Here is a 27,754-nt window from a genome sequence, read left to right as displayed (position 1 = left end):
TCCGTAAAAGCAGGTGGAGGTAACCAAGGAGAAAGAAAAGGAGCGAGGGGCCCCAAGGCCCCCAGAGACTGAGCCACGGAGGGGGAGAAGGTGTTTAATTCTCAGGGAGGGCCATCGGGGCCGTGAGCCCCGCCCCTGCGCCCTCAAGGCCCCGCCCCTCCTTCAGGGTCCGGCTCTGGAGGCCGCTCTCCAGTCCTCAGTCACCCTTCCGCTGCACCCTGGTGCCCGCGGGCCCCGGGTACGACAGGCCCAGGGTGGGATAGAAGGCCTCGGGGAGGCCGGGCCCCGGGCCCAGCCTCTGCAGGTGCGGGTACATGAGACCCAGCTCCGCAGGGCCGTAGCGGATGGTGCCGGGCGTGCACAGGCCCCGCACGACGGGGGGCAGGAAGCCCGCGTGGAGGAGGGAAGGTGGGGGGTCTCCAGGAGGCCCCAGGCCCCAGGGCCGCACCAGGTCCTGCTTCAGGGCCCCTGCCCGGATGACGGAAGTAAACTCGGGCCTCGGCAGGGCCGGGTGGCTGGACGGCTCCTCCTCCGCGCTGTCCTCCGGGTCTTTGGTCTCCCCCGGGCCAGGCTCCACTTTGATGCGTTTGCCCCGGGTCCGAGGGGGCTCATCCTTGTCTAGGGGGGCAGCCTGCTTCCCTTCCACCGGAGGCTCTGGCTCTGGAAGAGGGAGATACAAAGGGCACTGCGGGTGCGCGTCCCCAGCCCTCAGTCTTCCCATCTGTGGTCTAGACCTGTGTTGTCCAACAGAACTTTCCCCGATGTCCAACGGCATTAGCCACTGGCCACGTGAGGCTACGGGGCCCTCGAAATGTGGCGGGTGTGACTAAGAAACTGAACCGTTCATTTTTAATTGAACGTAAGTCACCACTCGTGGCTGGTGGCTTCCGGACTGGAGAGCGCAGGTCCCAGAGGCCCCTGGGAGCTTCCCCCGGGGGCTGGGGTGCTGGGGTGTGGGAGGTGGGGCTCACCTGTGGGTTCTGGCTCTGGGCTGGACACGTCCTCACAGGCCACGCTGGCTGGAAGCTGGAAGGCGTCCAGAGGGGTCTGGCCACCCTCGGCTTGGCTGGGGACAACACAGGTGGGGTAGAGCCCCCACCCCATGGTACTTAGGGCTCATCACTGGACCCCCCCCCCAGGCTCCAAGCTGACTTCTAGCCCCACAGCCCTGTCATCCGAGGCCAGACCCGGGCAGCCTGTGCCCCCCTGCCCCCAACTAAATGTCCCCAGCATCTTCCTTTCAGCCCCTGTTCCTCTTAGGGGCCCAAATCCAGGCCCAGCAAAGCCAGAGACGTGGGTGGCAGCAGACGGCTCTTCCCCTCCTCCACCAGCATTGCCTGGCATTTCCGGGACTTGCCCCCACCTCCTCCCTGGGCTCCCAGCCCCCGTGTGCGTCCCTCAGAACTCTCATTTCGAGGCAGCCAGAGGGGTCTTTCCACAAAGCAGATTTGACTGTGACCCTCTCCAGCCTTGAAGCCTGCCGTGGCTCCCCAGTGCCCCGGAATCAAATCCAGACCCTCTGCCTGGGCTGAGGCCACTTCAAAGCCGCCCCCCTGCAGGTAAGGTCTCGCCACCTCCAAGCCTCTCCTCTCACTGTCCCCTTTCCCCTTCCTGTTTTCAGGCCCCTCTGGGTTCTTGTCCTCTTCGAGAAGCCCTCCCTGAAGAGCCTCCACCCCAAGCCCCCTTCCCGGTGAGGCCGGCCGGGGACAGCCCTCACCTGAGCACGTAGCTGACCCACAGCACGTGGCGCTCCCCGGGGCTCTTCCCGCTCACGGCCACGGTGGCCACGGACTGCAGCCACACAAAGCCCCCGGCTCGCTGCAGCCAACGGTAGTAACCGGTCATCACCTGACCCTTGTCCAGCACTGGGCCCAGCGCAGGGACGGGGTGAGACAGTTGCAGAGAGACAGGTGGACAGGAAGGCGGGGGTGAGAGAGGGAGACAGGGGCAGAAAGGGTGGTGGCAGGGAGGAGATGGTGGGGGGGGGGGTGGACGGAGAGAGACAGAGTCAGAAGGACTGAAGGCTAACCTGGCTGGGGGGCCTTCTGGATTTTTAAGGGTGGGCCCGAGAGACCCCACGGCCCCTTTCCTCCCACCCCACGTGTGAGCTGTTGTCCGGGGTGCAGGGCACAGCGGGGCGGGGGGGGTTGTGGACTCAGGCCTGGGGTGCCGGCAGACAGGGGTTCTCACGGTCCAGGTGGCTTTGGCGGATCCTGGCTGCGTCCTGGCCGTGGACAAACTGGTAGCAGCTGCGGCCCACGAGCTCTGAGGGCCCCAGGTCCATGTGGTCGCTGACTCTGAGCACAGGGGGCGACAGAGAGAGGCGGTGAGAAGGGCTCTGAGACAACAGGGTTGGGGGCAAAGAGGCAGGGTCGGTTCTGGAAGCCCCAGCTCCGAAATCTTGCTCTGGAGCGCTCTGGGCCTCAGTTTAACCCTCGGTACAATGGTGGTGTCATAACAGCGTCCCGCCTGGAGTGGCTGTGGGCCTTGGGGGGTGGCCCCGGGCCCCCCGAAGGCACTCGGAGCGTGGGGGCTATTTCGCGATTTAATTTTCCCCACCGCGTGGTGCAGGGCGCAACCCGCCCCACCCCCAAAGGCCCCGCCCCGGCCCCCTCCTTCCAGGACCTCCTCCCTCGCTGCTCTTGTGTCCCCCTGGCTCCCCAGAGCCCCCCCCCTCCCCGCCTGCCCGCAGCCCTGGCTCCCCCGTGTGGCCCCATCCGCCCGCCTCGGCCCCCCGACCCCGGTACCTGCTCTCACAAGCAAGGATGGTGAGACCCAGGCTGAGGCGGAAGACGATCATGTGTCCGTGTAGTGGCAGCTCAGCCAGTGGGGCTGGGGGCAACGTGTGGCCCAGAGCCACCAGGCCCAGGGAGCGGGCCCGAAGGCGCCCGGTGACGTGGATGACCTGTGGGCGACAGGCGGGCTTGGAGGAGAGGCCTGGCGAGGCCACCACCCCGCCGGTGCCGGGGCACAAGGACAGAGCTGGGAGGAATGTGGGAGCCCCCCCCCCCCCACCGTCCCCCGCAGGAGAGGAGACCCAGGAGTCAGCAGCCGGGGCCAGAGAGCTGACCCTCACCTTGTACCCCGAGGCCTTGACGTGCAGCCCCCGCTTGGTGAGGGTAGATTTCATGCGGATGAAGAAGGAACGCTCCTGGGCCCGGGAGAAGTGAGGCACCTCGGCGGGGCTGGCCTCTGGGGTGGAGAGTGAAGGAAGGTTAGGAGGTCCTGAAGGAGAAACACACACACACAGGCCGTCCCTGCCCCCCCCCCCCCCCCGCCCCGCCCATCTAGCCAGACAAGGTCAAGGCCACAGCCTGAGGGTTACACAACCTCACTGAAGTCGCAGACTAACCTCCCCTCTGAGCTACAGCTGCACGGGTCTCTTCTAAAGCTCAGATATGACCCCGGCCCCTCCCTGCCCTGAAACTGCCATGGCTCCCTAGGACCCTTGGGAGAAAGCTCAGCTCCTCACCTTGGCCTAAAACTTCCGCAAGAACTGCCTCCCGCTGACACCATCTCTAGCCTCAGCCTCCAGGTCTCAGGGTAGACAGCTCCTCCTCCAGGAAGCCCTCCCTGACCCCCCCAGGCTGGGTCAGCCATCCCTCTGGGGTCTCCCACCCCAGCCCCGACCACTTTGGAGTATCATTCTCTAGGGACTGGCCGGTCTGCCCACACCCAGACTGTGAGCACGGGGAGGGTAGGGCTGGGGATGCTGTCATCACTGTGTCCCCAGCCCTCCCCAGCCCGGAGCAGGGGCTCTGGGTATAAGAAACAAGTAAGACTCACAAATACAGATTAGTCTATAAATCCCGTGATACATTCTTGTAACTGCTCACCGCCAATCTCAATCTTTGATGCAAACCTAATCACCTTCCCCAGTGGACCCACAAACATCTCTCCCAAGCGTGCAGGCCCTGATGATAGCTCAGATATTTTTGCTGTTAAGCAAACCCAACAGAAGAAAATCCTCCTGACGGGAAAGTTAACCTCCTAGTCCCCCCACATCTCAGAGCTAAAAGAAACTTCCAGGGTAATCTCCCAACACCCTCCTTCTCTAACATGGACTGGAATTTTCCACTGCAGGGAAGGACTAGAAACACAGATGCAGGAGCCAGACAAACCCGGGCTGCGGTCCAGATCAACCACGTACAGCTGTGTGACCCGGGCCAATTAACTTAACCTCTCTGCGCTGTGCCTCAGTTTCCACCTCTGCAAAATGAAGACAGCTTGATAGTTCCCCGCTTGTGGGGTGGTGATTAGGATTCCAATCACGCAGTTAAAGGCGCAGCATGGGGAAAGCCCGTGAAGCCCGGGCTTTATCATTACCAAAGCCTGGTCCCATCTGTCACCCACAAGCAGTGGCAAGAGGGGTCTTTCTAAAGCTCGACTCTGGGGGAGCCAGGCAGCCTTAGGCAACTTTCGGGAGCCAAGTCGCGTTGCCTTGGTTCAGACTCTGGTGCATTTTGCAAAACTTTGCGCAACTCGAAGGAGAGTGGGTTTTGTAACAACGAGCCCTACACCCTTGAGGCCGCGTGGCTTTGGGGCCCCTGGAATTACCGATCTCAGGAGTATCTGCAAGCGAGGAAGAAGACGAGGAGGAGGAGGAGGAGGAGGGGACGGAGGGCGGCGTGGGGGGCCCGGGAGGCCGGGCCCGGAGCCCCAGTTGCTCTAGCACTTCCGAGTGGTCCCCGGGATGGACGTAGTCGAAGACGCTGCTACCCGTCAGCTCCACCTGCCGGCGAAAGAGGGGACGGCAGAGGGCGGGTAAGATGCGCGCGCAGCCACTCGCCCGGCCTTCGGCCTCCGGCTCGCTCGCCTAGGTTGCAGGCGCGCTTCACGCCAGTCTCGTGTTTTTATGAGGATTGCTTTTTAACCTTTTAAAAAGAAGAATACAAACTTTTAGGCTCTTCTTATGCCTTCCCACTTCAAACCCGGCGATCGTTGAGGATTTTCTGCACCTGCTTACCCTATTAAGAAGCTGTGTACTGGGTTGTCGTAGCCTCCATTTACCCAACTCCCACCCACTCACAGCAAAAAACCGTGCCCTGAAATGAATCACAGGATGTCCCCGCAGCAATGGCAATCAGGATGCAAGCAGTGGAATGTTTCTCGAACTCTTTAAAGAGTTAGAACTTTTTGAAGCGTCTGGGTGGCTCAGTTGGTTAAGCATTCCACTCGATTTCGGCTCAGGTCCTTATCTCACACGGGTTCCTGCGTTAGAGACCCACATCGGGTTCTTCACTGATAGCGAGGAGCCTGCTTGAGTTTCTCTCTCCCTTCCTCTCTGCCCCTCCCCTGCTCTCTCTTTTTCTCTCTCAAAATAAATAAACATTAAAAAAAACCCAATAACTTTTTAATCAGACTTTCACACTGAATTCACCCCAAACTCTCAGAGCAGTTCCCCTTCTCTCCTCACCTCCCCTAGTCCAGGCCCCCAACTTTTCTGTGCTGTCTTCCTGCCCCAGGGTCCTCCCTGGTGCTCTGGCCTTCAGTCCCCAAACACCCTTGCTAAATTCCTCACCTGACCATGGCCCGCCTCCTCTCAGAAACCTCTCAGAGCTCCCACTGCCCCTGGGCTTGGGGTCCCAGGCTCCCCTCTGTCCCTCATCCCTCTGAACTCCTCCTCATTAAACCCTTCCCTGCACCAGCTTCCAGCTTTTCCTCCACTTCTCCCTCCCTCCCTTCCCCTTGTCCACATGCCCCTACCTCCAGGGTCTTCCTCCTCCACATATCTCCAACAACTCACTGTAAAAGTGCTCACAAAGGCCAAATACCTAGCATTGAATTTTCTAAATTTACCATTTGCCAAAACCTTTGTAATAGTGATAACAGAGGACAGTGATTTGTACTGAATGTATTGGTAGTAGGAAGGCCACAAGGAGCCAGGCCCCCCAGGATTGGGAGTCCGTTTCCGTTTCTGCTATATATATAATTTTTGAGAGGGAAGAGAGAGGGAGACACAGACTCCAAAGCAGGCTCCAGGCTCTGAGATGTCAGCACAGAGCCCCACGCGGGACTTGAACTCAGACTGTGAGATCATGACCTGAGCCGAAGTCGGACACTTACCCGACTGAGCCACCCAGGCGCCCCCTCCCCTGCCTTTTACCTTTCAGTGCCAGCTGCAGGAGCTGGGGCAGAAACAGCTGGCTGAGATAGAAAAAGCAAGCCAGTTCACGAAAACGCTACAGAAAATCTTCCAAAGTTGGCAAAACCCAAGCCCTTACGATGCAAATCGCTGTAATTCTTTACAATTGTGGAGGAAAAAAACAACAAAAAAAAAGCAAGTTTTGGTAAATATGGCGCATTTGGCAAACACTCATGGGGAAACTGACCTTTCTGCTAATTTGCCGTCTTCGAATTGACCTGCTACTTTAATAGCCCCCCCCTCTTGCCTGTAAGGAGGAGCCACGTGGGGTTCCCAGGGGTGCACTTTGGGAACCACCGATGCAGCCCACTTTTCCGGCTGGGATGGTGAGGCCAGGAGAGAGGAAGGGCATGCAGGGGCCAGCAAGGGAGATGGTGGGCAGGCCAGTCCAGGCAGCCCGCTGCGGGCCCCTTACCTGTGAGAGACCCAGATAAATGGAGACGGTCTCTGAAATGTAGAGGAATTTCCCTTCCTGGTTCAAGGCAAACACGAAGCCATCCAGGGACTAGAGTGGGGAGAAATAGGGGGCGGAGAGAGGAGCGCTGGGCATCTGTCTGTCCAGCAGGCAAGTGGCAAGAGATTCTAAAAGCTGGATCTCCACCTAGGATGGATTAATCGAGGGGTGGGGAGGGGAAGGGGATCGGGTGGCCCTCGGAAAGGGGGCCCTCGCTGGGATGGATGCTGGAGAAAAGGGTGCTGCTCGCCAGAGGTGGCCGCCAGGTGGCAGCAATGAGCAGCAGGCAGGGAAGGGGCCTCACCTGCAAGATGTGTCCTCCCAGGTGCTGCTCGAAGACTTCGGAGACCAGCGCCACGGGGCCCCTGTGGCTGGGGGCTGGGGACAAAGGGAGGGGTGAGGCCGGGGCCTGTTGGGCCCCATTCGAGCCAGGCTACAAATCCCGCTCTCTTCCCGGTCCCGCAGCCACCTTGGGGTACTGGGGACCCCGGGCCCTGTCGGGGAGAAACCTGGGCTGGGGGGAAGGGTGGAAGGGGCAGAAGTGGGCTGAGACACACAGAGACAGAGAGAGACACCAGAGGATGCAGACAGGGGTCCGTCCGTCCGTTTGTCCATCCATCCAATCCAGGCAGAAACTCCCTGAGCACCAACTGTGCGGCAGGCCCTGTCCTAGGGCCACCGAGGTGACCGGGGCGGCCTGGTTCTCCCCTCCCAGGCCAGAGGCAGATACACAACACGCAAGAAACTAAAAAATCCAGGGGCGCCTGGCTGGCTCAGTCGGAGGAGCAAGACATTTGATCTCGGGGTCGGGGGTTCAAGCCCCACGTGGGGTGTGGAACATACTTGAAAAAAAAAAAAAAGTGAAAACATTACTCAAGACCCAAGAGGCCACACACTGTGTGATTCCATTTCTACGAACTGTCCGGGGAACAGGCCAAATCTACGGAGACAGGAAGTAGATTAGTGGTTGCCCAGGGGCTGACGGGAGGGAGGGGGGATGGGAGTGTCTGCCGATGTGGGCAGGGCTTTTTCAGGAGGCAGTGAAAATGTTCTGGAACTAGGGGCACCTGGGTGGCTCAGTCGGTTAAGCATCTGACTTCGGCTCAGGGCTTCATCTCATGGGTCGCGGGTTCGAGCCCTACATCAGGCTCTGCGCTGACAGCTCAGAGCCTGCTTAGGATTCTCTCTCTCCTTCTCTCTCTGCCCTTCCCCCAGTCATGTGCACGCTCATTCTTTCTCTCAAAATAAATAAACTTAAAAAAATTAAAATCTTGGCGCGCCTGGGTGACTCAGTAGGTTAAGCATCTGACTTCTGACTTCGGCTCAGGTCATGATCTCACGGTTTATGGGTTCGAGCCCCGCATCGGGCTCTGTGCTGACAGCTCAGCTCGGAGCCTGGAGCCTGCTTCCGATTCTGTGTCTCCCTCTCTCTGGCTCTCTCTCTCTCTCAAAATAAAAAAAAAATTAAAAAAAAAAAAAGGTGGAGAGAAAAGAAAGGAGATGTCCAGGAGAAATACAGGGAAAGACAGTGACAGGAGGTCATGTCAAATGGGACAAAGGGCAAAGAGCGCCCAGCCCCCACAGTCTGGAGCAGAGAGGAGGGCAGAGGGTTGGGGGGCGGGGGTGGATGGAGGCTGTTCCCACGCAGGTCCCTCTCCCTGACCCTGCAGAGAAACACCTCCCAAGGGGCTCTATGTCCAGATCAGGGAGCCAGGGGACTCCGTGACCTTGAGGGTGGGCAAGTGGCTGGCTCCTGCAGGCCTAAGGGTCCTGGTCTGGTGCCCAGCCCCAGGGCAGGCCCTCCCTGGCTGTGTGCCCTGGGACCAGTCCCTTCACCTCTCTGTGCCTCAGTTTCCTCCTCTGTCAAGTGGATTTGCAAAGAGCGCGGACCTCACAGGCTGGTTGAGCACTCAGCATAAGGAACAGAAAGGGCCCCGCACCCGCCAGGCACACCTCAGGTGCTCCCAAACACAGAGCCAGGATTAGTATTAATAGTGTCATTGCTATTGTTATTTCCAGACCCTCAAAACACCAGGCGGCCAAGCCCCGCCCGGGCGCCCCCATCAGGACTCAGCCCCCCCCCCACAACATCTAAGCCACGCCTCCTCCCGGGGAGCACCTCCCCGCTGTTCGCACCCTTTTCCCACCCCTGGCTGGAGCACCAGGAACAATAAATGGAGGGGGGGGGTGCTGATGGGGACCCCTCCCCCGAGATGCAGCGCGAACCAGCCGGGTGACAGGCAGGAACAATGCTGCCTGCTAATTGTCGCAATTTTCCCCTGTCATTTTTGCTAATTCCTTCATTTTCCCACTCACAGGATCAGCCCAGGTCAGACTGAACGGCTGCAATTAACAGCATTAATGGGCACGTCGGATGAGGGGGGTGCGCAGGGGGAGGGCTTGCTGTTCCCCCGTTGGGACGGGAGCTTTGGGGTCGGTCCCCTTCGCTGACTGATGCGTCCTATTACCCCCAGCCCCCCCTCCCTCCCCAAACCCAACTCCAGACTCCTTCCTCTGCGTTCCGGCCTCTCCAGGCAAATGCCTCAGCTCCTCTGTCCCCCAAATTCGGCAGGTGGCTCTTTACTGCTCCCAGATCTGCCCCCTGCTCGCGCCCAACCCCCAACCATCACTCACTCACTCAACAAACATTCGCTGCGCTTTTTATTGGAGCCTGACTGCCCGCTGGAGAAGAAAAACTGTCCTAGGTGTCATCACAGAGCTGGGACCGAGGGACCCAGGGGAGAAGGGGACTCCCAGGGGTCTGATCACCTCCTATTCTCAATTGCCCAGAGAGATTCCCAGACCAGGTGGTGGGGATGAAGTCCAGAGAGAGAAACCCTGCTCCCAGGAGGGGCAGGCCCCGCGGGCCAGACGGGGCACCTTCCTCAGCCTCAATTGTAAACCGGGTCCCATGCTAGAGCGTGAATGGGTTCGTGCGTGTGAACAACACACAGCCAGGCACACGGTAGGGACCAAATTCCCGAGTCCTGCCCTTATTCTTACCAGGTACGGTGGATAACTTGGGGGCACCTCTACCTTTCCAGGTAATTCCTTGCCGTTGGCCCTGACCTATCTCTTTCTCCCACCCACGGCTGTTTTCAGCACATCCCTCTCCTGATTCCCACCACCCCTCACCCCACGGCCCCCGCCCTGGTCTAGCTGCCCCACCAGGCAGGAGCCTGGACCATTGCACTCGCGTCCTCACTGGGCTCCCTGCTTCCACCTCTGGCTCCCGTCCCACTTGGGCTAACAGCCAAAGTCCTCACCAAAGCCCACGAGGCCCTGCAGGACCTGGTTCCAGCTGTCTACTCTCTGCCTCAACTACTTACTTCTCTCTGACTACTTGGCCTCATTGTGCCCTGCAGCCAGTAAGCGGATTCCTGCCTGCCTCAGGGCCTTTGCACATATTCCCGCAGTCCAGACTGCTTTCCTTCCAGCTTCTCTCACGGCTTGCTTCCTCACCTCCTTCCAGTCTCAGCTCAAAGGTCACTTCCTCAGAGCGAGGCTGGGCCTGACCTGTGAATTAAGATGTCAACCCTCCTCCCCTCACTCTGTTCCATGGCCACCCAACAAATACTTAGGGAGCCCTTACTGCGCCCCAGGAGCTGTCCCAGGCTCGGGGAACACGGCGTCATGGGGGAGAGACACAATAGACAATAAGTGCTTTGGAAAGAAAGAAGGCAGGAAAGGAAGACAAGAGAGCGCTGGGGGACAAGGGTGTTGTCAGTTTTAACAGAGTGGTCAGGGCAGGCCTCCCTGAAGAGCTGACTTTTGGAAGGAAGGGAGCTCCTGAGGGAGGGCACAGCAAGTGCAAAGGCCCTGGGGTAGGAACATGTTTCTCTGAGGAATAGCGAGATAGTCACTGTGTGTGTGTGTGTGTGTGTGTGTGTGTGTGTGTGTGGTAGTGTGTGTGGGGGTTTGAAGAGGTGAGAGGGGCAGAAAAATGAGATCAGAGAGGTGAGGGACAGTGGGCACACCACGAAGGGCTGGTAGGCCCACCCTTGAGGTCAGGGACTTTGTCCTGTCCCTAGAACAGGGCCTGGCACCGAGAAGTGTTCGATGATGCTGAATGAATGACGACCACTGATCTAAGATCCAGGCTGTGCCCTCCCCGGACGTCCAGGTCCAGGGCTAGGCTTCCGCATCTGTTGTGCTGTTTTACAGACACAGAGGGAGGCCCAGAGACAGGCCGAGACCCGCAAGATCCCCGGAGACCTATGACCATGCCAGGTCTGGAGGCTGAGGACGCGCACTCTGAAAACAGTTTGGATCTCAGCCGGGCCCAGGCTTGACCGATGGGTGAACGGCTTCCCCTCTCTGGGGCTCACTTTTCCACTTCTATAAAATGGGAATCAACACCGCTCTCCTCCTAGTGTTCGTGAGAGGATTGAGTGTTGTTATTTTTTTATTAAAACACTTTTTTTTTAATGTTTCTTTACTTCTGAGAGAGAGACAGAGAGAGAGCGTGAGCAGGGAAGGGGCAGACACAGACGGAGACACAGAATTCGAAGCAGGCTCCAGGCTCTGAGCTGTCAGCCCAGAGCCCGACGTGGGGCTCGAACTCACACACTGTGAGATCATGACCTGGGCGGAAGTCGGCCGCTTAACTGACTGAGCCACCCAGGCGCCCCGGGGTTCAGTGAGTTTAAAAAAAAAAAAAAAAAAATTGGCGAGTTATTTGTCTATAGTGCTCAACATGGTCTGACAGGCGTATGTTTTTATCATTATTATTGAGGAAGCCACCGAATGGGAGGCACATGGCTTTGCTCTCTGACTAGCTAAGACCCTGTCCTCAGTTTCCCCGTGTGAACTACGGAAACAGGCGCTTGACCTCTTGTTGGGGCCCCTGGGAGGCAGGAGATGCCTCCAAATGCCTGCTTTGGGGGATCCGGGAGGGAGTCCACGCAGTACGTCCCATACGGGCCGGGGGGAGGGGGAGGGAGGTGCTCCCCAGGAGTACAGGAGGGGGGCCTCCACGGAGTCTGCGGTCTGCCCCCTTGGTGCTGTGTCCTCAGCGGGCTCCTGTCCCCTTCAAGTGCCCATCCGGGCAGCGGGAGGTGGTGGGGGGGGGTGGGGGGAGCTGGACGCCGGAGGGACTATCTCAACACCCCCTCCCTTCCTTTCTCTCCCGGCGTTCGGGACAATAGACAAGATGTTTATCCCCCCGCCGGCGCACATGTTGTTCGCGGTAATGACAGTAATCAGCCGCGCTAATGCCGCATTCTCTGGGCGCCAGTCAATTCGCCTAATTACCGCCTGGGAAGCCGGATTATTTAAATTTAAATGGTGATTTATTGCGAGCTTAATCAATGCTATTTTCTCTCCCCCCCCCACCTCCTCCCCTGGGACCGGGGGCAGGAGGGGAACTGGAGCCCCTCCAACCTCACCCTAAGGACACCCGTTCTTCTGGGGGGGCCCCGTCGCCTGGGGTGCCCGGTCGCTGTCACCTGCCACCTCAGATTTACAGGATTCACTGTCTTGTAGTTGAGTGAAGCAGTAATACATAAAACAAGCAATAACAGTAACATAACACTGCTATGCATCCATCAGCAATAAAGTTGAATTCTAGAGGCGCCTGGGGGGCTCCGTCGGTTACGCGGCGCACTTCGGCTCAGGTCACCATCTCGCGGTCCGTGAGTTCGAGCCCCGCGTGGGGCTCTGTGCTGACCGCTCGGAGCCCGGAGCCTGCTTCGGATTCTGTGTCTCCCTCCCTCTCTGCTCCTCCCCCACTCACACTCTGTCTTCCTCTCTCTCAAAAATAAACATTAAAAAAATTGAGTTCTAATCAAAGTCGATATCTGTGTATCTGTATCTGTCCTTTACCTAATTCCGCATTTTTACAGATGATAGATTGCATTTCTTTGTTCATTTCATTATTGGGTCTTGGCTACTGGGATGTCAGCCTGGGCAGGACTTTTCTCAAGTTTGTTTCCTGCTGGCTCCTGAGGACTCAGCACAGTAGCGGCCACACAGTAGGTGCTTAAGAAACTGCAGGTTCCGCAAGGTAACCAGTGGCACGAAGGGTCGCTACATACGCATTGCCCAGGCTGTGCCAAATATATCCAGGGTCTTGGCACACATCACCTGGCTTCCTTCTCGGCTCTCCGGGTGTCTGTGTGCCGACTTTCATCAGGATTCCCATTTCACAGACGAGGCACAGAGAGGTAAGGCGACCTGCCCAGGGTCACAACGCTGGGGAGTGGCCGGGATGGGGGTGGGGGGGAGGGTGGGCAGGGACCCAGGAGAGTCTTTCTGAAGCTCTCTCCGTCTTACCTGCCACATTATACTGTCTCCCTCCCGCTTTCCCAAACTGGGAATTCTGACTCCAGAGTCCTTGTGCTCAAGGCTGAGTGAGGGGGTTTCTTGCCCATGAGTGGATAGGAGGCCCAGGCTGGGCCCCCTCTGTCCCGCCCCCGGAGCTGCGGGCCTCCTTTGTGAAAATGATTCATCTTCCCTAATAAAAATAATAGCATTTACTAGTGGTCTGATCCCTGGTGGCCAAAATTCATGAACTCATCCCTACCTCGTGTGCCCATTTAACAGATGAATAAATGGAGGCTCGGAGACTAGAGGCCACCTGATAGGGACACACAGAGGGTCTGGTTGATTCCAAACCTCGTGCTCCCTCTCGGCCAAGAAGGGACTGGGCAAAAGCTGGTGGGCCCTTCACGTTCCCACTTGCCGCCCCCCCCCCCCCCGGCCCCCGTCCCCTGCGCACGCGCACTCACCGAGGCCGGCCGGGGGCCCCGCGGCCCGCAGTCCCCAGGGCGGCGCCCCGAGGGCGGCGAAGCGGCGCAGGCGGAGGTAGGTGACGCTGAGGCGCACGATGGACGCCTTGTCCAGCTGGCTCGAGATGGCTCCGGGCAGCGGGAGCAGCTTGGCCAGCTCGAAGAACTCCAGGTTCTCCTTTCCGCGCCGCGAGCGCGCCGCGTTACGGGACTTCTCCTTGCGCTGCGCCTGCAGGCTGGGCGGGCGGCGCGGAGGGGGCGTCAGCGGGGCCCCCGGCGCTCAAGGGGTCCGCGGCCTGGGGGAGCCCTGCCCTCGGGGCCTCGGAGCGGGGTCGGGGCGTGGGAAGTGGGTTCGACACTGGAGGTGGGGGCGGAACCCGCGTGTGGATGCTGCACCCGGCCGTGGGGACAGAACCCCGGGGTGTAAATCAGTTCTGGGGCGGGGGGAGGGAGGAGGCAGAGGGGAGAAATGAGAACGTTGGGGATGAAGTCTGAGGAAGGGGGGGTAGGGACAGAACGTGGTGGGGGTTGTTTGTAGAACAAAGGTTGAGCTTCCCGGGGTAAGAAATTCAAGCTCCGGGGGGCGGGGCGGAAAGCCGAGTGTGAATTCTCCCAGGACGCCCTTGGGGGCGGGGCCACGGCCCGGGGGGCGGGGCTTTGCTCACCAGGGTCCGGGCGGGGCCTTGACCACTAGCCCAGGCAGAAAGTCCCACGGGACGCTGCGGCCACGACCTCCCCCGCACTTGACCTCGCCTCCGCCGCCACTGCTGGGGTAGGGGGTCGCCATCTCCGCGGGGGGGGGGGGGGGGCGGGCTCAGGGCAGCCTCGAGACCCGCGTCTCCTGCCGCGGGAAGGCAGCGCTCGGTGCCTGCGGGGGTACCCCGGGGACCTGCTGGGGAAACTGAGGTCCGTGAGGGGCTCGGGGTCCCAGCAAGGAGCTGGGGCCGGATGGTGCCTCAGTTTCTCCTCCCCGGAGGCCCCGGGACGGAGCCCGCCGCTCTCTCACCCTGCCCGGCCCCGGGCGAAGCTCGGGGCGAGGACGTGCCCCGCCGCCGCCGCCGCCGCCGCCGCCGCCGCCGCCTCCCCCGCGCCGCCCGCCAGCGCGGCCGCCTCACGCCCGCGCCGGGCCGGCTCCCGCATACCAATAGGCGCACGCGGCGCGCATACGGATCCGACCGGCCCGCGCGCTGCGTGCCAAGCATGCCCAAGCCGGGCGGGCGGGGGGCAGGCGCCTCGCCGGGGCCCAGGCGCGCCCGGCTCTTGCCCCCGGAGCCCTCTGTTCCAGGGATCCGCTCTCCTAGCCCATCCCACGAGTCCGAGCGCTCGCATCCGCGGGGCGCCCATTTCCCAGGCTGGGCTAAGGAGGTAAGGGGGGGGAGGGAGAGGGCAAGGGACCCCACCCCATGCCCGGCCCAGGGACCACCCCCCCCCCACAAGCCCCTTGGGGTGGGGCCATCTGTCCCGGCCGCCAGATCTCCGCAACCGCAACTTCCTTTCCGAAGACCCGGGCGTGCGAGCCACAGCCCCCGACGCAGTGGCCAGAGCATCAGCCAGAGGACGCCCGCAGGATGGACCCGACACTCGGGGCCCAGGTGTCCCGGGATCCAGATCCTCCAGAACCAGGAACGTGTTCACTCAGGTCTTCATTCCTCCAGGACTAGGCATGAAGGATTCCCTCCCCCACCCTGCCCCCAGGATCCAGGCCGCCCCCAAGCCTCTCCAACCAGGTGTCCAGATGCCCTAGACCTTGGTGTCCAGGTACCCAGCCCCCTATTTCTCCAGGACCCAAACATCCGTGTGCCCCTTCCCCCAACCTCAGGATACGGGCGTCCTGACACCCTAGCCCCCAGGACGCTGGAGTTCCGGCCCCCCTATTTCTGCAGGACCCAGGAGTTCCCTGTCCCCTCCTGCCAGCCTCCAGGCGTCCCCGACCCGCAGGACCCACAGCCCCCTTACCTGGCCGCAGGGCAGGCTCCGGGCGCGGCGTGGGGCCGGCCGGGCGGCGCAGAGGGGTGGCCCCATAGACCCCGGGGCAGGCCGGGCTCGGCGGGGCGCGCGTGCGGTGGCGCTCGGTTCTCCGCGCCCACCGCGGCCTCGCAGACTTGGAGACGCGCGGACCGCGCTGGCAGGCGGGGGCGGCGTCTGCGGAGCCCCGCCCACCTAGTCTCCGCCCCTTCGGTCCCGCCCAACGCCAGCCTCTCCGGCCTTTGCCAGGGTAGGGGGTTCCCAGCCAGGGACTCCCGAGCTGCCCTGGCGTCCGAGTCCTCTCCCCCCACGGCAGCTTCGGGGGTCCGGCCCCCCTCCCACCGGAATGAGAACCTCGGAGTCGGAGCTTCCCTGCCCCGACAGGGGAACCCCGGAGTCTCCAGACTCCACCGGGAGGAGCTGGCACCTTAGTCGTCCAAGAGAACCCCGGGCTCCAGCAGCCCCTCTGGGACACGGCGGGTACCGTGCACCCAAGCCCCCTGTAGACGGAAGACTTAACCTTCAGTACCCGCGCCAGGGACGCGAAGCCAGGTGTTCGAGACCCTCCTTTCCCAGGAGAGAATTTCAGGATGTTAGTATCCCTTCCCCATAAGAAGAGGACCCCGCCCTCCGAGGGCCCCCCATCTCATAAGGCCAGGCTTTGGGGTCTGGACCTACGCTCTCTCACGCACTGGGACCCAGGTATCCGCAGAACTTCAGAAATCAGGATCCCGGGATCTGACATCCTCCCCCTATCACAGGGACGGGAACCCCAACATCCGAGCTTCCTATCAGATCATAAATAAGAACTCAGGGATTGTAGCGCCTCCCACGGAGAACGGGGATCCAGGCATCCAAGCCAGGCCTTGCCCACCTCTGTCCCTCCCAAGCCTCTTCAGCGGCCTGGCATGAGGGGCTCCGGGAGCTTAATCGCTCCTAGGAGACCCCAAGGCCACCAATGCAATGGAGTCTTAGGAGAGCCAGGCAGGCGGGGCCTCACAGAGAGCATGGGCCTGTCTCTGTTGGACAGATGGAGACACTGAGGCACACACCTCCGAACAGTCCTGTGCACTAGCTGGTGGGAACCCTGTTTTTGTTTTTAAAGTAAGCTTTATGCCCAAGGTGACGACCACACGATCAAGAATCACATGCTTTACCAACTGAGCCAGCCAGGCCTCCCTGATGGGAACACTTTTCAACCTGTTCACGATCACCAATTAACAGCCAGGGATCACTTACGTTCTGCGAATTCTTTTCTCCATAGGAAAGTTCTGAGCGGGGCTCTATTGCTAAACCCATTTTTTTTTTTAATTTTTTTTCAACGTTTTTTATTTATTTTTGGGACAGAGAGAGACAGAGCATGAACGGGGGAGGGGCAGAGAGAGAGGGAGACACAGAATCGGAAACAGGCTCCAGGCTCCGAGCCATCAGCCCAGAGCCTGACGCGGGGCTCGAACTCATGGACCGCGAGATCGTGACCTGGCTGAAGTCAGACGCTTAACCGACTGCGCCACCCAGGCGCCCCATTGCTAAACCCATTTTACAGCTCGGGAAACTGAGGCAGAGAGAGACCACACAGCCTGATTATGTTGGTCTCTCAGCCAATAATATTTTCCCGTTTATCCCCAGCGAGACTTGATAGGGCGTCAGGGTAGGGATTCAAGCCCAGATCAGTGGCTCCTATCTCCCGATCACCACTGTCACCACTTCCTGGCTGTGTGGCCCGGGGAAGTGCCATGACAGGCCTTGAGAGGAGCACTCATGCTATGCAATTGATCTATGATTACGTACACACAGATCTTGTCAAGGTTAAGGGCCTGATTGCTCAGGTTCAAACCCCAGGTCTGCCACTTACTGCTGTGTGACACTGGGCAAGGAGCTTCACCTCTCTGGGCCCCCATTTTTTTCTTTGTAAAACGAGGTAAATTTCCATCTGGTACACACCTCATAGCGTGGCGGAAAGCGTTACAGAAGTTCATCCGGCCGTTCTCAAAGCGTCACCTGGCCACTGGTTCCTGAGACCTTCTCTAGGTCAGATTTGCATACCGAGTTGTTTTTCTGCCTTTTTCGCTTCGTTCTGGCACTGGTGCCCGGTGGAGTTTTCCAGAAGCTGCATGGCATGTGATATCGCGATAGGCTCCACGCAGGAGCGGCCTTGAGGGTCCGGCTGTCTTCCGTGATGCCGGACTTGACAGAACTCTGCAAAAGTGTGCGATAATGACATTCTTCTCGCTAACAGGTTTTGTATGGGAACATACATTTTAAAAACGTTATTAATGTTAACCTGTAATAGATTTATTACTGCTGTTTAAAAATGAATGTTGCCTTTAAAAAAAAAAAAAGATTCTCAGTTTTACTGTCTGGTGTGGCTGCTAAAGCAAAAAGAAAGCTCTTTGGTCTTTCCTAAGGAGGTACCCCAAATCCTTTACCTCCACACTCCTCACAGAGTCGCCGGGAGACTCGTATGCACACCACTAGGGGTCTCAGTTTCCCGTCTGTGAAATGGGTGGGCTGCCCTGTGGTTACCCGCATTCTTCTGCAGCTCCGAAGCCAGGGGTGGGAAGAAACACCGAGAGGGTCTGGGCTGGGGTGTGTAGCCGGCGGGGACCCTCCAGCTGGGAACTGAGCTTTTCGCCAAGGGCTCTTGACCAAGGTTTGGGGACATCCAGGAGGGCTGGTGCGGCACCCAGGGCCGGCAGAGCAGGGAGCAGTTAGCACCTGGGGCCTGAGGGGGAAGGGAGAAATGGGGAAAAATAGCATGTCCCCTTGGTAGATAGTGAGCTCCCTGTCACCGGGGGGAAATCAAGGAGAGGAACAAGGATTTTGGTGCGCACTGAGAGTGGGGTGTGTGTGTGTGTTCCAGTGACTTCTACTTAAACATCCTTATTCTTCCGGGGTGCCTGGGTGGCTCAGCTGGTTGAGCACCCGACTCTTGACTTTAGCTCCGGTCCTATCTTGTGTTGTGGTTCATGAGTTCAAGCCCTGCATCAGACTCTGCATGGACAGCACAGGGTGGGCTTGGGATTCTCTTTCCTCTCTCTCTGCCCCTCCCCGCCGCTCAAAATAAATAAACAAACTTAAAAAGCATTTTCATTCTGGGGCACCTGGGTGGCTCAGCCGGTTAAGCGGCGGACCTCTGCTCAGGTCATGATCTCTCGGCTTGTGAGTTCGAGCCCCGCGTCGGGCTCTGTGCCGACAGCTCCGAGCCTGGAGCCTGCTTTGGTACCTGTGACTCCCCCCACCTCTCCCTCTGCTCCTCCCCGGCTTGTGCTCTGACTCTCTCTCTCTCTCTCTTAAAAATAAACATTAAAAAAAATTAAATAAAGAAATACACACACAAACTTAGGGAAAGAGAGAAGGACGAACGTGGTAAGGTCGTTGAGTCTCCAACGACTCCAGAGGGAGAGGATGTGGTTGGCCGGGGAGGGTCGGGGGACCAGGGGGTGGGCCCCCGATAACCGCTTAGTTATTATCCCTACAAACAACCAGGCAGAGGTGTTTCGTGGGATCTTTTGTTTGTAGGATGTAATTTACGATAAGACATAGGAAGCGCTGGTCCCACAATGCCAGCGAGCTGAAAACCATTTCAACAGGGTCAAGCGGGGGGCGCCGGGCCGGCTCAGTTGGCGAAGCGACTGACTCCTGATTTCTCGCTCAGGTCATGGTCTCACGGTTCGTGAGTTCGCGCCCCACGTCAGGCGAGCCTGAGCCCGGCTCTGCTTTGGGCGAGTCCGTTCCCGCTCTCTCTCTCTCTCTGCCCCTGGCACACTTGCGCCCCCTCTGTCTCATAAAAACATAAATAAGCAAAGAGGTAACAAGCCATCTTTCTTTGGGTGTGGACGGACTTCCAAAAAAAAAAAAAAAAAAAAAGTGGATCGTCTCCAGATTTAGTGAGATTTCAGGAAACGGGTTCTTTTTTTCAGGCAACCTGGTCGGCAAGGGGAGATTTATTCTGCGTCGTACAGCCTTCGGGATTATTTTAATTACTTTTTTGGACCACATATGCATTTAATGAGAACATACGAACAAACTGCTCGATCCTAAAAAATGGGGGAGTACCTAGTATGTGCTAGGGGCTGGGAGACGTCGGTGACCCAGACAGAGAAGGTCCCTGCGGGACTGGGGGGAGGCAGGCACAAGGGGCGGGGTGGGGGGGGGGAGTCAATGGGCAGGGGCTTCGGGGGAGGGGTTTGGTGTTGTCTCCACGGAGATGAGAAGTGATGGGGGGGGGGGGTGTGTGGGGCAGGGGCGGGGCCTGGTCGAATTCCTCATTTCTAAAGACATCTTGGCTGCTGAGTGGGAAAAGAAATGTCATGAGCGAGAGCAGAAGCGGGGTGGGGGTGGGGGGCAGCTGAGGAAGAGACTGGAAAAGTCCAGACAGGAGGTGACAGCGGGCCCTGCCGGAGACCCGGTGCGAGGGGGGGAGGAGCCACGCGGACGCAGGGGTGTGGGCAGGAGAGGCCGGGAGGCAGGGCCGCCCTGAATGAGATGGGGGGCAGGGACGGCCAGAGGAGCAGGTGCTGGGTCCGAGCTCGCGAGGGGGGCAACGTCCCAGCAGCGGATGAAACCCCCCTCCACCCCCCCAGCCGTCTTGTTCTGGAGACCCCCCCACCTTTCACTTCTCAGGAAGTCCTACTTCCTGTCTGATCCGCCTCCCTTCTGCATTGGGTCCTCAGTGCGCCAACATGTACCCAGAGGGGCCTTAGAGCCAGGCCTTGTCCAAGGCCAAGGATTGGGAGACCTAGGTCATCAGGGAGATGTCTGCCCTGGCCCTGGGGTGCTAGTGGGATGCAGCACCCCAGGAACGTTCTCCTTGAGAGGATGATGTCGTGTTCAGTTCTAAGAGTGAAAATATTTTAGGGGCGCCTGGCTGGCTCAGTCGGTTAAGCGGCCGACTTCGGCTCAGGTCATGGTCTCACAGTTCGTGGGTTCGAGCCCCGAGTTGGGCTGTGTGCTGACAGCTCAGATTCTGGAGCCTGTTTGGGATTCTGTGTCTCCCCCCTCCCCCCGCGCTCTCTCTCAAAAATGAATAAATATTAAAACATATATATTATAAAGCCCATTAAATGGATGACGAGGGGTCATCCACGGATGACACCTGGGCAGCCCAGTTTGGCCCCAGAGTTGTCACGCTTTTGTTTTTGATCCGTCTAGCCAGAAACATTTATTGAGTACCGACGGTATACCGGACGCTCTAGGGATCCAGCAGGGAAGGGACAGGCAGAGGTTCCTGTCACCTGAGCGCCCGTCTTAGTGGGGGTGTCGGACAACAGACAAAACAAGAAAAACCCGTCAGATGGAGCTAAGCGCTAGAGGACAGAAGAGAGGGTGAGGGCACACGCGCATACACGATGTCACGTCGGCTGGTCAAGTGCTGACAATTATTAGCAAGAAGAAGTTGGGGGTGAGAGAAAACACCCCCCCACCCACTCCATAAATGGCCCCACATCTAAATATCACCCAGCTTGACACTTGACTGTCCTCCCGGATGCTTTCTGCCTCACCCCGCTGTGGCTCCCATCTCCCGGCCCCATGTTGTCTCCTTCAGGCCACCCAAGGTGTCAGGGAGGAACTCTAATCTCAAAGAGGATGGCGAGGGTTACCCTGCCACCTGCCACCTGTCCACAGGTGCAGAAAGAAAACGAACCTCGATGGAACAGAGCCGGAGGCTTGTCACAGCAGGGCGCACAGAGGGACAGTCAGCATCGCGCTGGGCTCGTCCTCTGCCCCTGAGGGACACTAGGCAAGGCCACCGGCCAGTGGGGATGCCTCCTCCGGTCCAAGGGTGCTCCTTCCAGAGAGGGAGGGCTTTTCTCTCCACGATGCTGCAGACCCCCCCCCCCCAAGAGGGGACAAGAGCCTGCGCACTCGCTGGGGAGGCAGCAGGGGGGGGCGGTGGGGCCACGATAAGATGGCTTGTGCAATTATTAGGCACCCACCCCTCACTGTCACTGCCTTCTGTGTTCTGCAGACTTTTCCACATCGGGGTCTCTCACTTGGTTCCAGCCCCGAACTGAACGGCCCTTCAAGGTAGTAAGAATTATACCAGTGGCAGCAATAATAATAATAATAATATGGAGAAGAGTTGAAGGGGGGTTGAGTCGTGGCCCCCCTCCCCCCCGAAAGATATGTCCATGTCTTAACCCTGGAGACTTTACGAAAGTGATCTTATTTGACCTTATTGGTAAAAGGGTCTTTGCAGATGTAATTAAATTAAGGATCTCGAGGGGAGATCATCCTGGATCGTCTGGGTGGGCCCTACCCTCAGTGACCAGTGTCCTCGTAAGAGACAGAGGAGGAGGGACGCCAGGGCGGCTCAGTCAGTGAAGCGTCTGACTCTTGGTTTCTGCTCAGGTCACGATCTCACAGTTCCGTGGGATCAAGCCCCGCGTTGGGCCCTGTGCCGACAGCCAGCCTGGTCATTTGGAAGTCAGATGGCCGGGCTTCTTCAAACCTTGGCTCCCTCTCACTCGCTTGAGACGTCAGACAAATCACTTGGCCCTTTTGTGCCTCGGTTTCCTCATCTGGAAAATGGGCATAATGATAACGTCCTGGAGTTTGTGGGAAAACTGAGTTGATAGAGTAAAAAAAAAAAAAAAAAGACTCAAACAAGGCCTGATACCTTGTGTCATTAGCTTTTGTTAGGATTCTTCACCTTGCTAACATTTACATCCACTGTGTGCTCTGTAATCCCATGGGGGGGGGGGGAGGGGAAGGGGGAGGGCGGGATGGAGCGATCTCTCCAGTCCCCACTTTCTTCTCCTTCCCCCGAACTCCTGCAAATCCAACCCAGCCTCACCACGCGACAGCGCCCTGGGGACGAGCTTGTAGCCCCGTGTGGCCTGGCTGCGACTGAAGGAAGAAATGGATGGGTGGGTGGAAGAAACAACAGGAGCAGTAGCTCGTCCCCGTGCTTCTCAGTCTGCTCTTGGGCCGCTGCCAGCCCCATTTCTCAGAACCCGCCCCCGCCCCGGTCCCCACTGGTCCCCCCGTAATCCTCGACTCCCTTTCCTTAGATCGCCACCAACCCGGCTTCCCACGCGGTCCTGCTCGGCCGGGCAGGCGGCGCTCTGCTGACCCCTGGTGGCCGCGGGGAGCATCGCCGCACTCGCCGGCGGGGGCTCGGGAGCGCCTAGGATGTGCTTTTTGGGGAACAGACTCCGGCTGCTGGGTGTCGCAGGGTAGTGGGGGTGGGGGTGGCGCGGAGGGTAATCAGTGTCAGCCCTGGAGTCGTCCGGTCCGGCCTTCTCTCTCCACTTGGCCGTCCCCGCTCCTGTCTACCCACCACCATTTCCCTGCCGACCCCAGGCCGTCTTAGGATTTCTCCGCTGGCTTCAGGCTTCATTCGGTATGGTTCAACACCGTTATCGATCCGGTTTTATCTAAAATTGTGAACACCGATTTTTTTTTTTTTTGCACTTAACAAAAAAAAAAAAAAAAAAAAAAAAAAGACACCGCCTGGGTACATTTTTTTTTTTTTTTTTATCTTGATCCCGGAGTCTTTGTATCCCTTTTGTACCCCAGGCGAGTGCCTCACTCACTTGCTCTGCTGCAACGTCACCTCCTCCAAGAGGTCCTCCTGACCACCCTCAAAAGCATCCCTGCGGCCCCAAATCCACATCCTTAGCTCCTTATCTGTGCTTGATTGACATTGTGGCACACATTCATTTCTTTGCCTGTTTACTGTGGGTTTCACTAGATGTCGGTTCCCAGTTGTGTCTCGGGGGCCTGGTACAGAGTGGATGCTCAGGAAGAGTGTGTTAAGTGGCAAATAACAATTTGAATGAGTAACAAACAGAAGAATGCTCTTAAAGACGAGAGCTTGTCTTTCCTTGAAAGCAAATGGGTGCGTCCTGGTCTGGGGTCACAGAGGGCTTTGCTGAGCAAGTCGGTGGTTGAGGAGGAGGGTGTTAGCGAGGAGGGGTGGCCAGGAGGGGAGGACAGTGTTCCGGGAGGGAGCAGCCCTGCCGACGGCCTGAGGGGGGCGGGTCCCCTGGGAGTCTGAAGGCTGGAACGCAGGGGGAAGGGAAGGTCCCCCCAGAGGTGGGCAGGCTGAAATGCTGGGGCTCTCCTCTAAGGGATCTGGGGAGCCCTGGAAGGGGTCGAGGGAGGAGTAGCAGGGCCAGATCTGTTTTGGAAAGCTCCCTCTGGCTGCCTGAGGAGGTGGAAGGGAGGGGGTGGGATGGAAGGCCAGGGAAGGGGCCGGGACAGACACCTAGGTGAGATTGAAACAGGACGGTGGCAGGGGGCGTGGAGGAAAGTGGCCAGGCCGGACAGCTATGTGGAAGGTGCCACGGACCGTGGAGGTGGTCCGGGTCGACGGGAAAGGGAGAAGGACACGCAGAGGCCTCCAGGGTATCTGGCTTGTAGGAGATGGACAGCTTAGGAGAAAGGGTCAGGGGTTTGGCTGTGGGTATGCCACAGTGGAGTCGCCAAGTACAGTGTCACGGGCAGGTGGGTGAGTGCGGTGCTGGGAGCAGAGCTGGAGAGTCACATGGGAGAGGTCGGCTTAATAGATGGAGAATCAAGTCAAGGGCGAGGTTGAGACCACTGCCATCTCCAAACGGATCACCGTGTTCAGGGCAGCTCGCGAGGACATGTGGGGGGGTGTCACAGGCCCTGCTCCCCAAAGCCCTCCAGTCGGGTGGGTGGCAGCTGAGAGGTGCAAGTATATAGGTACAACCTGAACGTGGAGGGCTATAGACAGGTTTATGCCAGCGCGCCATTGAGTGCCAACTGTATACTGTAGAGAATTTTGTTTTAAACTAGGACAAATGCTCAGGCATTTACGGGGAGTTACAGAAGTTCCCAGAGCAGGCAAAGAATAGCCGTTGGGAGAGTCACTGTGTGAAAGGGTCAGGGAAGCATTTCTAGACCGCGACCAGCTTTGAGGGGTCAGGTGAGGATATCGCTGAGGTGTGGGGGCACGTGGACAGAGGAGTTCCAGGCAAAGGGGACAGCACAAGCAAAGACCTGGGTGCGGGAAGCAGCCACAACATTCGGGGACGTGCGTGATTTTGACTGACGCCGGGGAGCTGCTGGGAGGAGTGTGGGAGAGGCAGGCTGAATCCAGTGCGAGGGGCTCCAGCATGGATGTCACAGCATCTGAGTGACAGCCCGGCCAGAAGCCCGTGCGAGCAGGTGGCCTCTCCAGTGCCAGCTCTGTTGATCGCCAGCGGCTGCCTCTCAAGGCCTGCTGGGCTCGAGCTCCGTGGGTGCCGTGGTCAACAAGCCACATCTACCGCAGGCACAGGAAGGGGAGGGGGCTTGTATGGGGACTGGTTTCCACTCCTGCCATAGGTCTCCTTCTGGATTAACTTTGGGGAATGAAGGATTAGAAGGGGCAACACTGAGGGCAGGGGGGCCACTTAGGGCTTGGGATTGTCGTCAGAGGCCAGGTGAGCTGGACTTTGGGCCTGTGCTGGAACGGAGGCAGTAGGGACAGGAAGGTCATGGCTGCGAGTGGACCTAGGGAGCCTAGAAGGGGAGGGGGCAGAGTAGCCAGATCTGGGTGACTGAGGCTCCTGTGGGAGGAGCACTGTCCAGAACGTGGGCGGTTAACAGAGGCTAACACTCCAGGGCTGCCCAGGAAGTCAACTCCCAGCAGCACCCCCAGCAAGAAGGTCTTCTCCTGGGGGTGCTCTGGGACCCTTGTGCCCTGCAGGGGCGGGGGGGCGGGGAGGTGCTCTGGGATCCTTGTGCCTTGCAGGGGGCGGGGGGGAGGTGCTCTGGGACCCTTGTCCCCTGCAGGGGGGAGGGGAGGGGGAGGTGCTCAGGGATCCTTGTGCCTTGCAGGGGGCGGGGGGGAGGTGCTCTGGGACCCTTGTGCCCTGCAGGGGAGGGGGGGAAGGTGTTCTGGGACCCTTGTGCCCTGTGTGGGGGGAGGTGCTCAGGGACCCTTGTCCCCTGCGGGGGGTTGGGGGGGGAGGTGCTCTGGGATCCTTGTGCCCTGCAGGGGGAGGGGAGGAGGTGCTCTGGGACCCTTGTGCCCTGTGTGGGGGGGGAGGTGCTCAGGGACTCTTGTGCCCTGCGGGGGGAATGGGGGAGGTGCTCTGGGACCCTTATCCCCTATGGGAGGGGGGAGAGGGGGGGTGCTCAGGGACCCTTGTCCCCTGCAGGGGCGGGGGGGAGGTGCTCAGGGATCCTTGTGCCCTGCAGGGGAGGGGGGGGGGAAGGTGCTCTGGGACCCTTGTGCCCTGCAGGGGAGGGGGGGGAAGGTGCTCTGGGACCCTTGTGCCCTGCAGGGGAGGGGGGGAAGGTGCTCTGGGCCCGGCAGGAGGGGCCGCCTTCATGTCTCTCAGGTTTGGTTTTTTACAAGATTGATTTATTAACTATGATACATATCACATAAGGCCTTTTCAGTTTGTACACCATTCCCATTGAGACGAATACATTACTTTGTAGCAAATACATGATTTTAAAAAACAAAACCAAACAAAACCACCTCAGTCAGAGATGCTTCAGCCTTGATTGACGGCTGACCATGCACTAATCGGGTTGGAGCCTCAAAAACCCACAACGTGTTTTTAAAAAAAAAAAAGGGGGTCTGGAAATTAAGCAAACATTCCTAACACCAACTAGAGGATGATGTCCTGGTTAAAGCCCCTAAAATACAAAGAAATAATTGTTATACTTTCTTTACATACAGTTCTCCACTTTTGCTGCAAAACAGAAATTTGGGCACACGGCCAGACTACTAACACATTTCAATACCATTAATATGCTTTTTTTCCCTCAGGAAACTCAAAATATTTGTTAATTCAACATATATAAAGATCATTTAACATGTGAAAATACAAGTACCAGAAAAATAAGCTGGCAGCAGCACTATTCCAAATTTTCAAACAAGTTTTATTCCCATACAATTCAGAGACATTGCCTTTTTTTTTTTAATGTACACAGGGAACAGGATTCTCTTTTATGCAAACAATAACTTACGCCCTGTCTTGACTACATGAAAGTGGAACATCACTGCCGCGGGCGCTGGCCCAGGGCGGCGAGCGGACGTGGCTCCCGCCTCCCCACTCGGGGGCCAGTCCGGCGGCCCTCCCCCCATGCCGCCCCCTCTCCGGGGCCAGCGGTCCCGGACTCGACTCGGTCGGTCCTTTCACCTAAGCGCAAACGAGTGGCTTGAACCTGCCAAGCAACAGGAGGGCGGCTCCTCGTCCACCGTCCGCCGAGTGGGCAGGGCCCGGGAGCGAGTGCGGCGCCCGCTGTCCCGGCCCCCAGGGCACACCGTGCCCGCCGCACAGGAATGTGGAGCCCGGCCCCCAGAAAGCCGCCCTGGGGCTTCCTTCTCTTGGAGAAGCAACGGTGGGCAGAGCCCTCGGCGGGCGGCAGCGAGCCGGCGTCCGCTCCTTTCTCGGGAACCCCGAGGCAGTGTGGCTGTCCTCGCAGGAGCGGGAGGGGGCACAGAGGGAGAGGGGCTTCTACCCAGTGTGGTTTTCAAGTTTCGGGGCCGAGGCTGGAACGCCCTCCAGGCCTCCCTCCCGAGACCAGGGGCCCGGGGCGGAGGCGCGCTGCTCCTAGGACGTCCCCCTCTGCCCACCTGGCAAAGACCAACACGTTCGGCGGGAAGGATCACACCCGGCAGCAGGAAGAGCAGGGTGGCGGTAGGTGTAGACACAGGAAACCGTACGGAGTCTCTCTCGGCACTCCAGCACGTCAAGTGACGGGAAGAACGACTCAACAGAGAGCAGGAATAATGTGCCGTGTGTGATCCCCAACACAACACGGCCAAGAATTCGGGGCGAATTCGCAAGCCACGCCGCGACCCCTTCCTCAGTTGTCAGAGCCTTCTAGAAGGAGCCTTCCGCTCACAACCAAGGGCTGTTCATTTCCACCGAATATCACTGCAACCACATTCTTGTGGATGTCAAACGCGGGCCAGGCAGAGCGCTCCCGGGCAAACCGCTATTTAGCTGTCGGGCGGGAAGCAAGTCCCATACCTCTGCTGACCTGCTCACCCATTCCGGCCAAGGCTCATTAATGCCTGTCCTGCCCTCGGTTCCGGAGCCGTGGCGCACCTCGCACGAGAATCATTTGTGAAAACACTTCAGAGCTGACCGCACCGCATGCACCGGAAGGGTGGGGAGCGACCCATCTAAAGCAGCACGGCCTGACATGGGCCCAGACTTGCCCTTCTGGGTCCTACCCAAGTGCCCATTTGGTCTGGGTGCTCACCCCCGACCGGAGGGGGAAGCCCAGGGCCCAGAACTACCACTAGTGGCAACGCCAACCCAGAGTGACAAGACAAACACCCCCTAGTCTGAGTCGGTCTGGAGCAGCAGAAAACTGGAAGCTCGGTCCCTGGCATTTCCTGTGCACTGTGGCTCTTGTGGGGCACGGGCCACCAGCTCCGTCCCCCACACCTTTTAAAGCCCCGGCAGGGCACAGGGCAGGCACACGAAGGGGCTCCCTGAGCTGGCTGCCAGGGGGCACCGTCGGCCCAGAGGCTGCCCT

General features: G+C 58.9%; 1 protein-coding gene across 5 annotated transcripts; it reads right to left on the bottom strand.

The window, feature by feature from the left end:
• Nucleotides 1-74: 74 nt before the first annotated feature.
• NPAS1 (neuronal PAS domain protein 1) lies at nt 75-15,505 on the bottom strand. 5 transcript variants are annotated; one of them, XM_053905531.1, is made up of 12 exons: nt 15,284-15,505; nt 13,993-14,228; nt 13,328-13,563; nt 6,904-6,977; nt 6,561-6,650; nt 4,558-4,732; nt 3,077-3,192; nt 2,748-2,905; nt 2,191-2,297; nt 1,718-1,865; nt 972-1,066; nt 75-660 (listed from the first exon to the last, which is right to left on the bottom strand). In XM_053905531.1, exons 2-12 carry the CDS (start codon nt 14,112-14,114, stop codon nt 197-199), a joined length of 1,785 nt encoding a protein of 594 aa, XP_053761506.1. In that variant the 5' UTR covers nt 14,115-14,228; nt 15,284-15,505; the 3' UTR covers nt 75-196. The 5 variants fall into 5 exon arrangements, with proteins under 5 accessions (XP_053761506.1, XP_053761504.1, XP_053761503.1 ...); XM_053905529.1 differs by having other exon boundaries at nt 13,993-14,219; XM_053905528.1 differs by having other exon boundaries at nt 13,993-14,216.
• Nucleotides 15,506-27,754: the final 12,249 nt, after the last annotated feature.

Source organism: Panthera pardus, unplaced genomic scaffold (genome assembly GCF_024362965.1).
Source record: "Panthera pardus isolate Hobbes unplaced genomic scaffold, ASM2436296v1 HiC_scaffold_18, whole genome shotgun sequence".
NCBI classification, from domain to species: Eukaryota; Metazoa; Chordata; class Mammalia; order Carnivora; family Felidae; genus Panthera; species Panthera pardus.
Note: the sequence above shows the minus strand (reverse complement) of the source record. Positions and strands in the feature narration are given on the sequence as shown.

Bases quoted from the DNA above. Each gene is read 5' to 3' on its own strand.
- NPAS1 (XM_053905531.1), bottom strand. From the start codon at position 14,114: ATGGCGACCCCCTACCCCAGCAGTGGCGGCGGAGGCGAGGTCAAGTGC. The intron at 6,978-13,327 runs GTGAGTGCGCGT...CTTTGTCCCCAG, and splicing joins GGGGCCCCCGGCCGGCCTCG to CCCCCAGCCACAGGGGCCCC. The intron at 2,298-2,747 runs GTACCGGGGTCG...CCCTGTGCTCAG, and splicing joins ATCCTTGCTTGTGAGAGCAG to AGTCAGCGACCACATGGACC.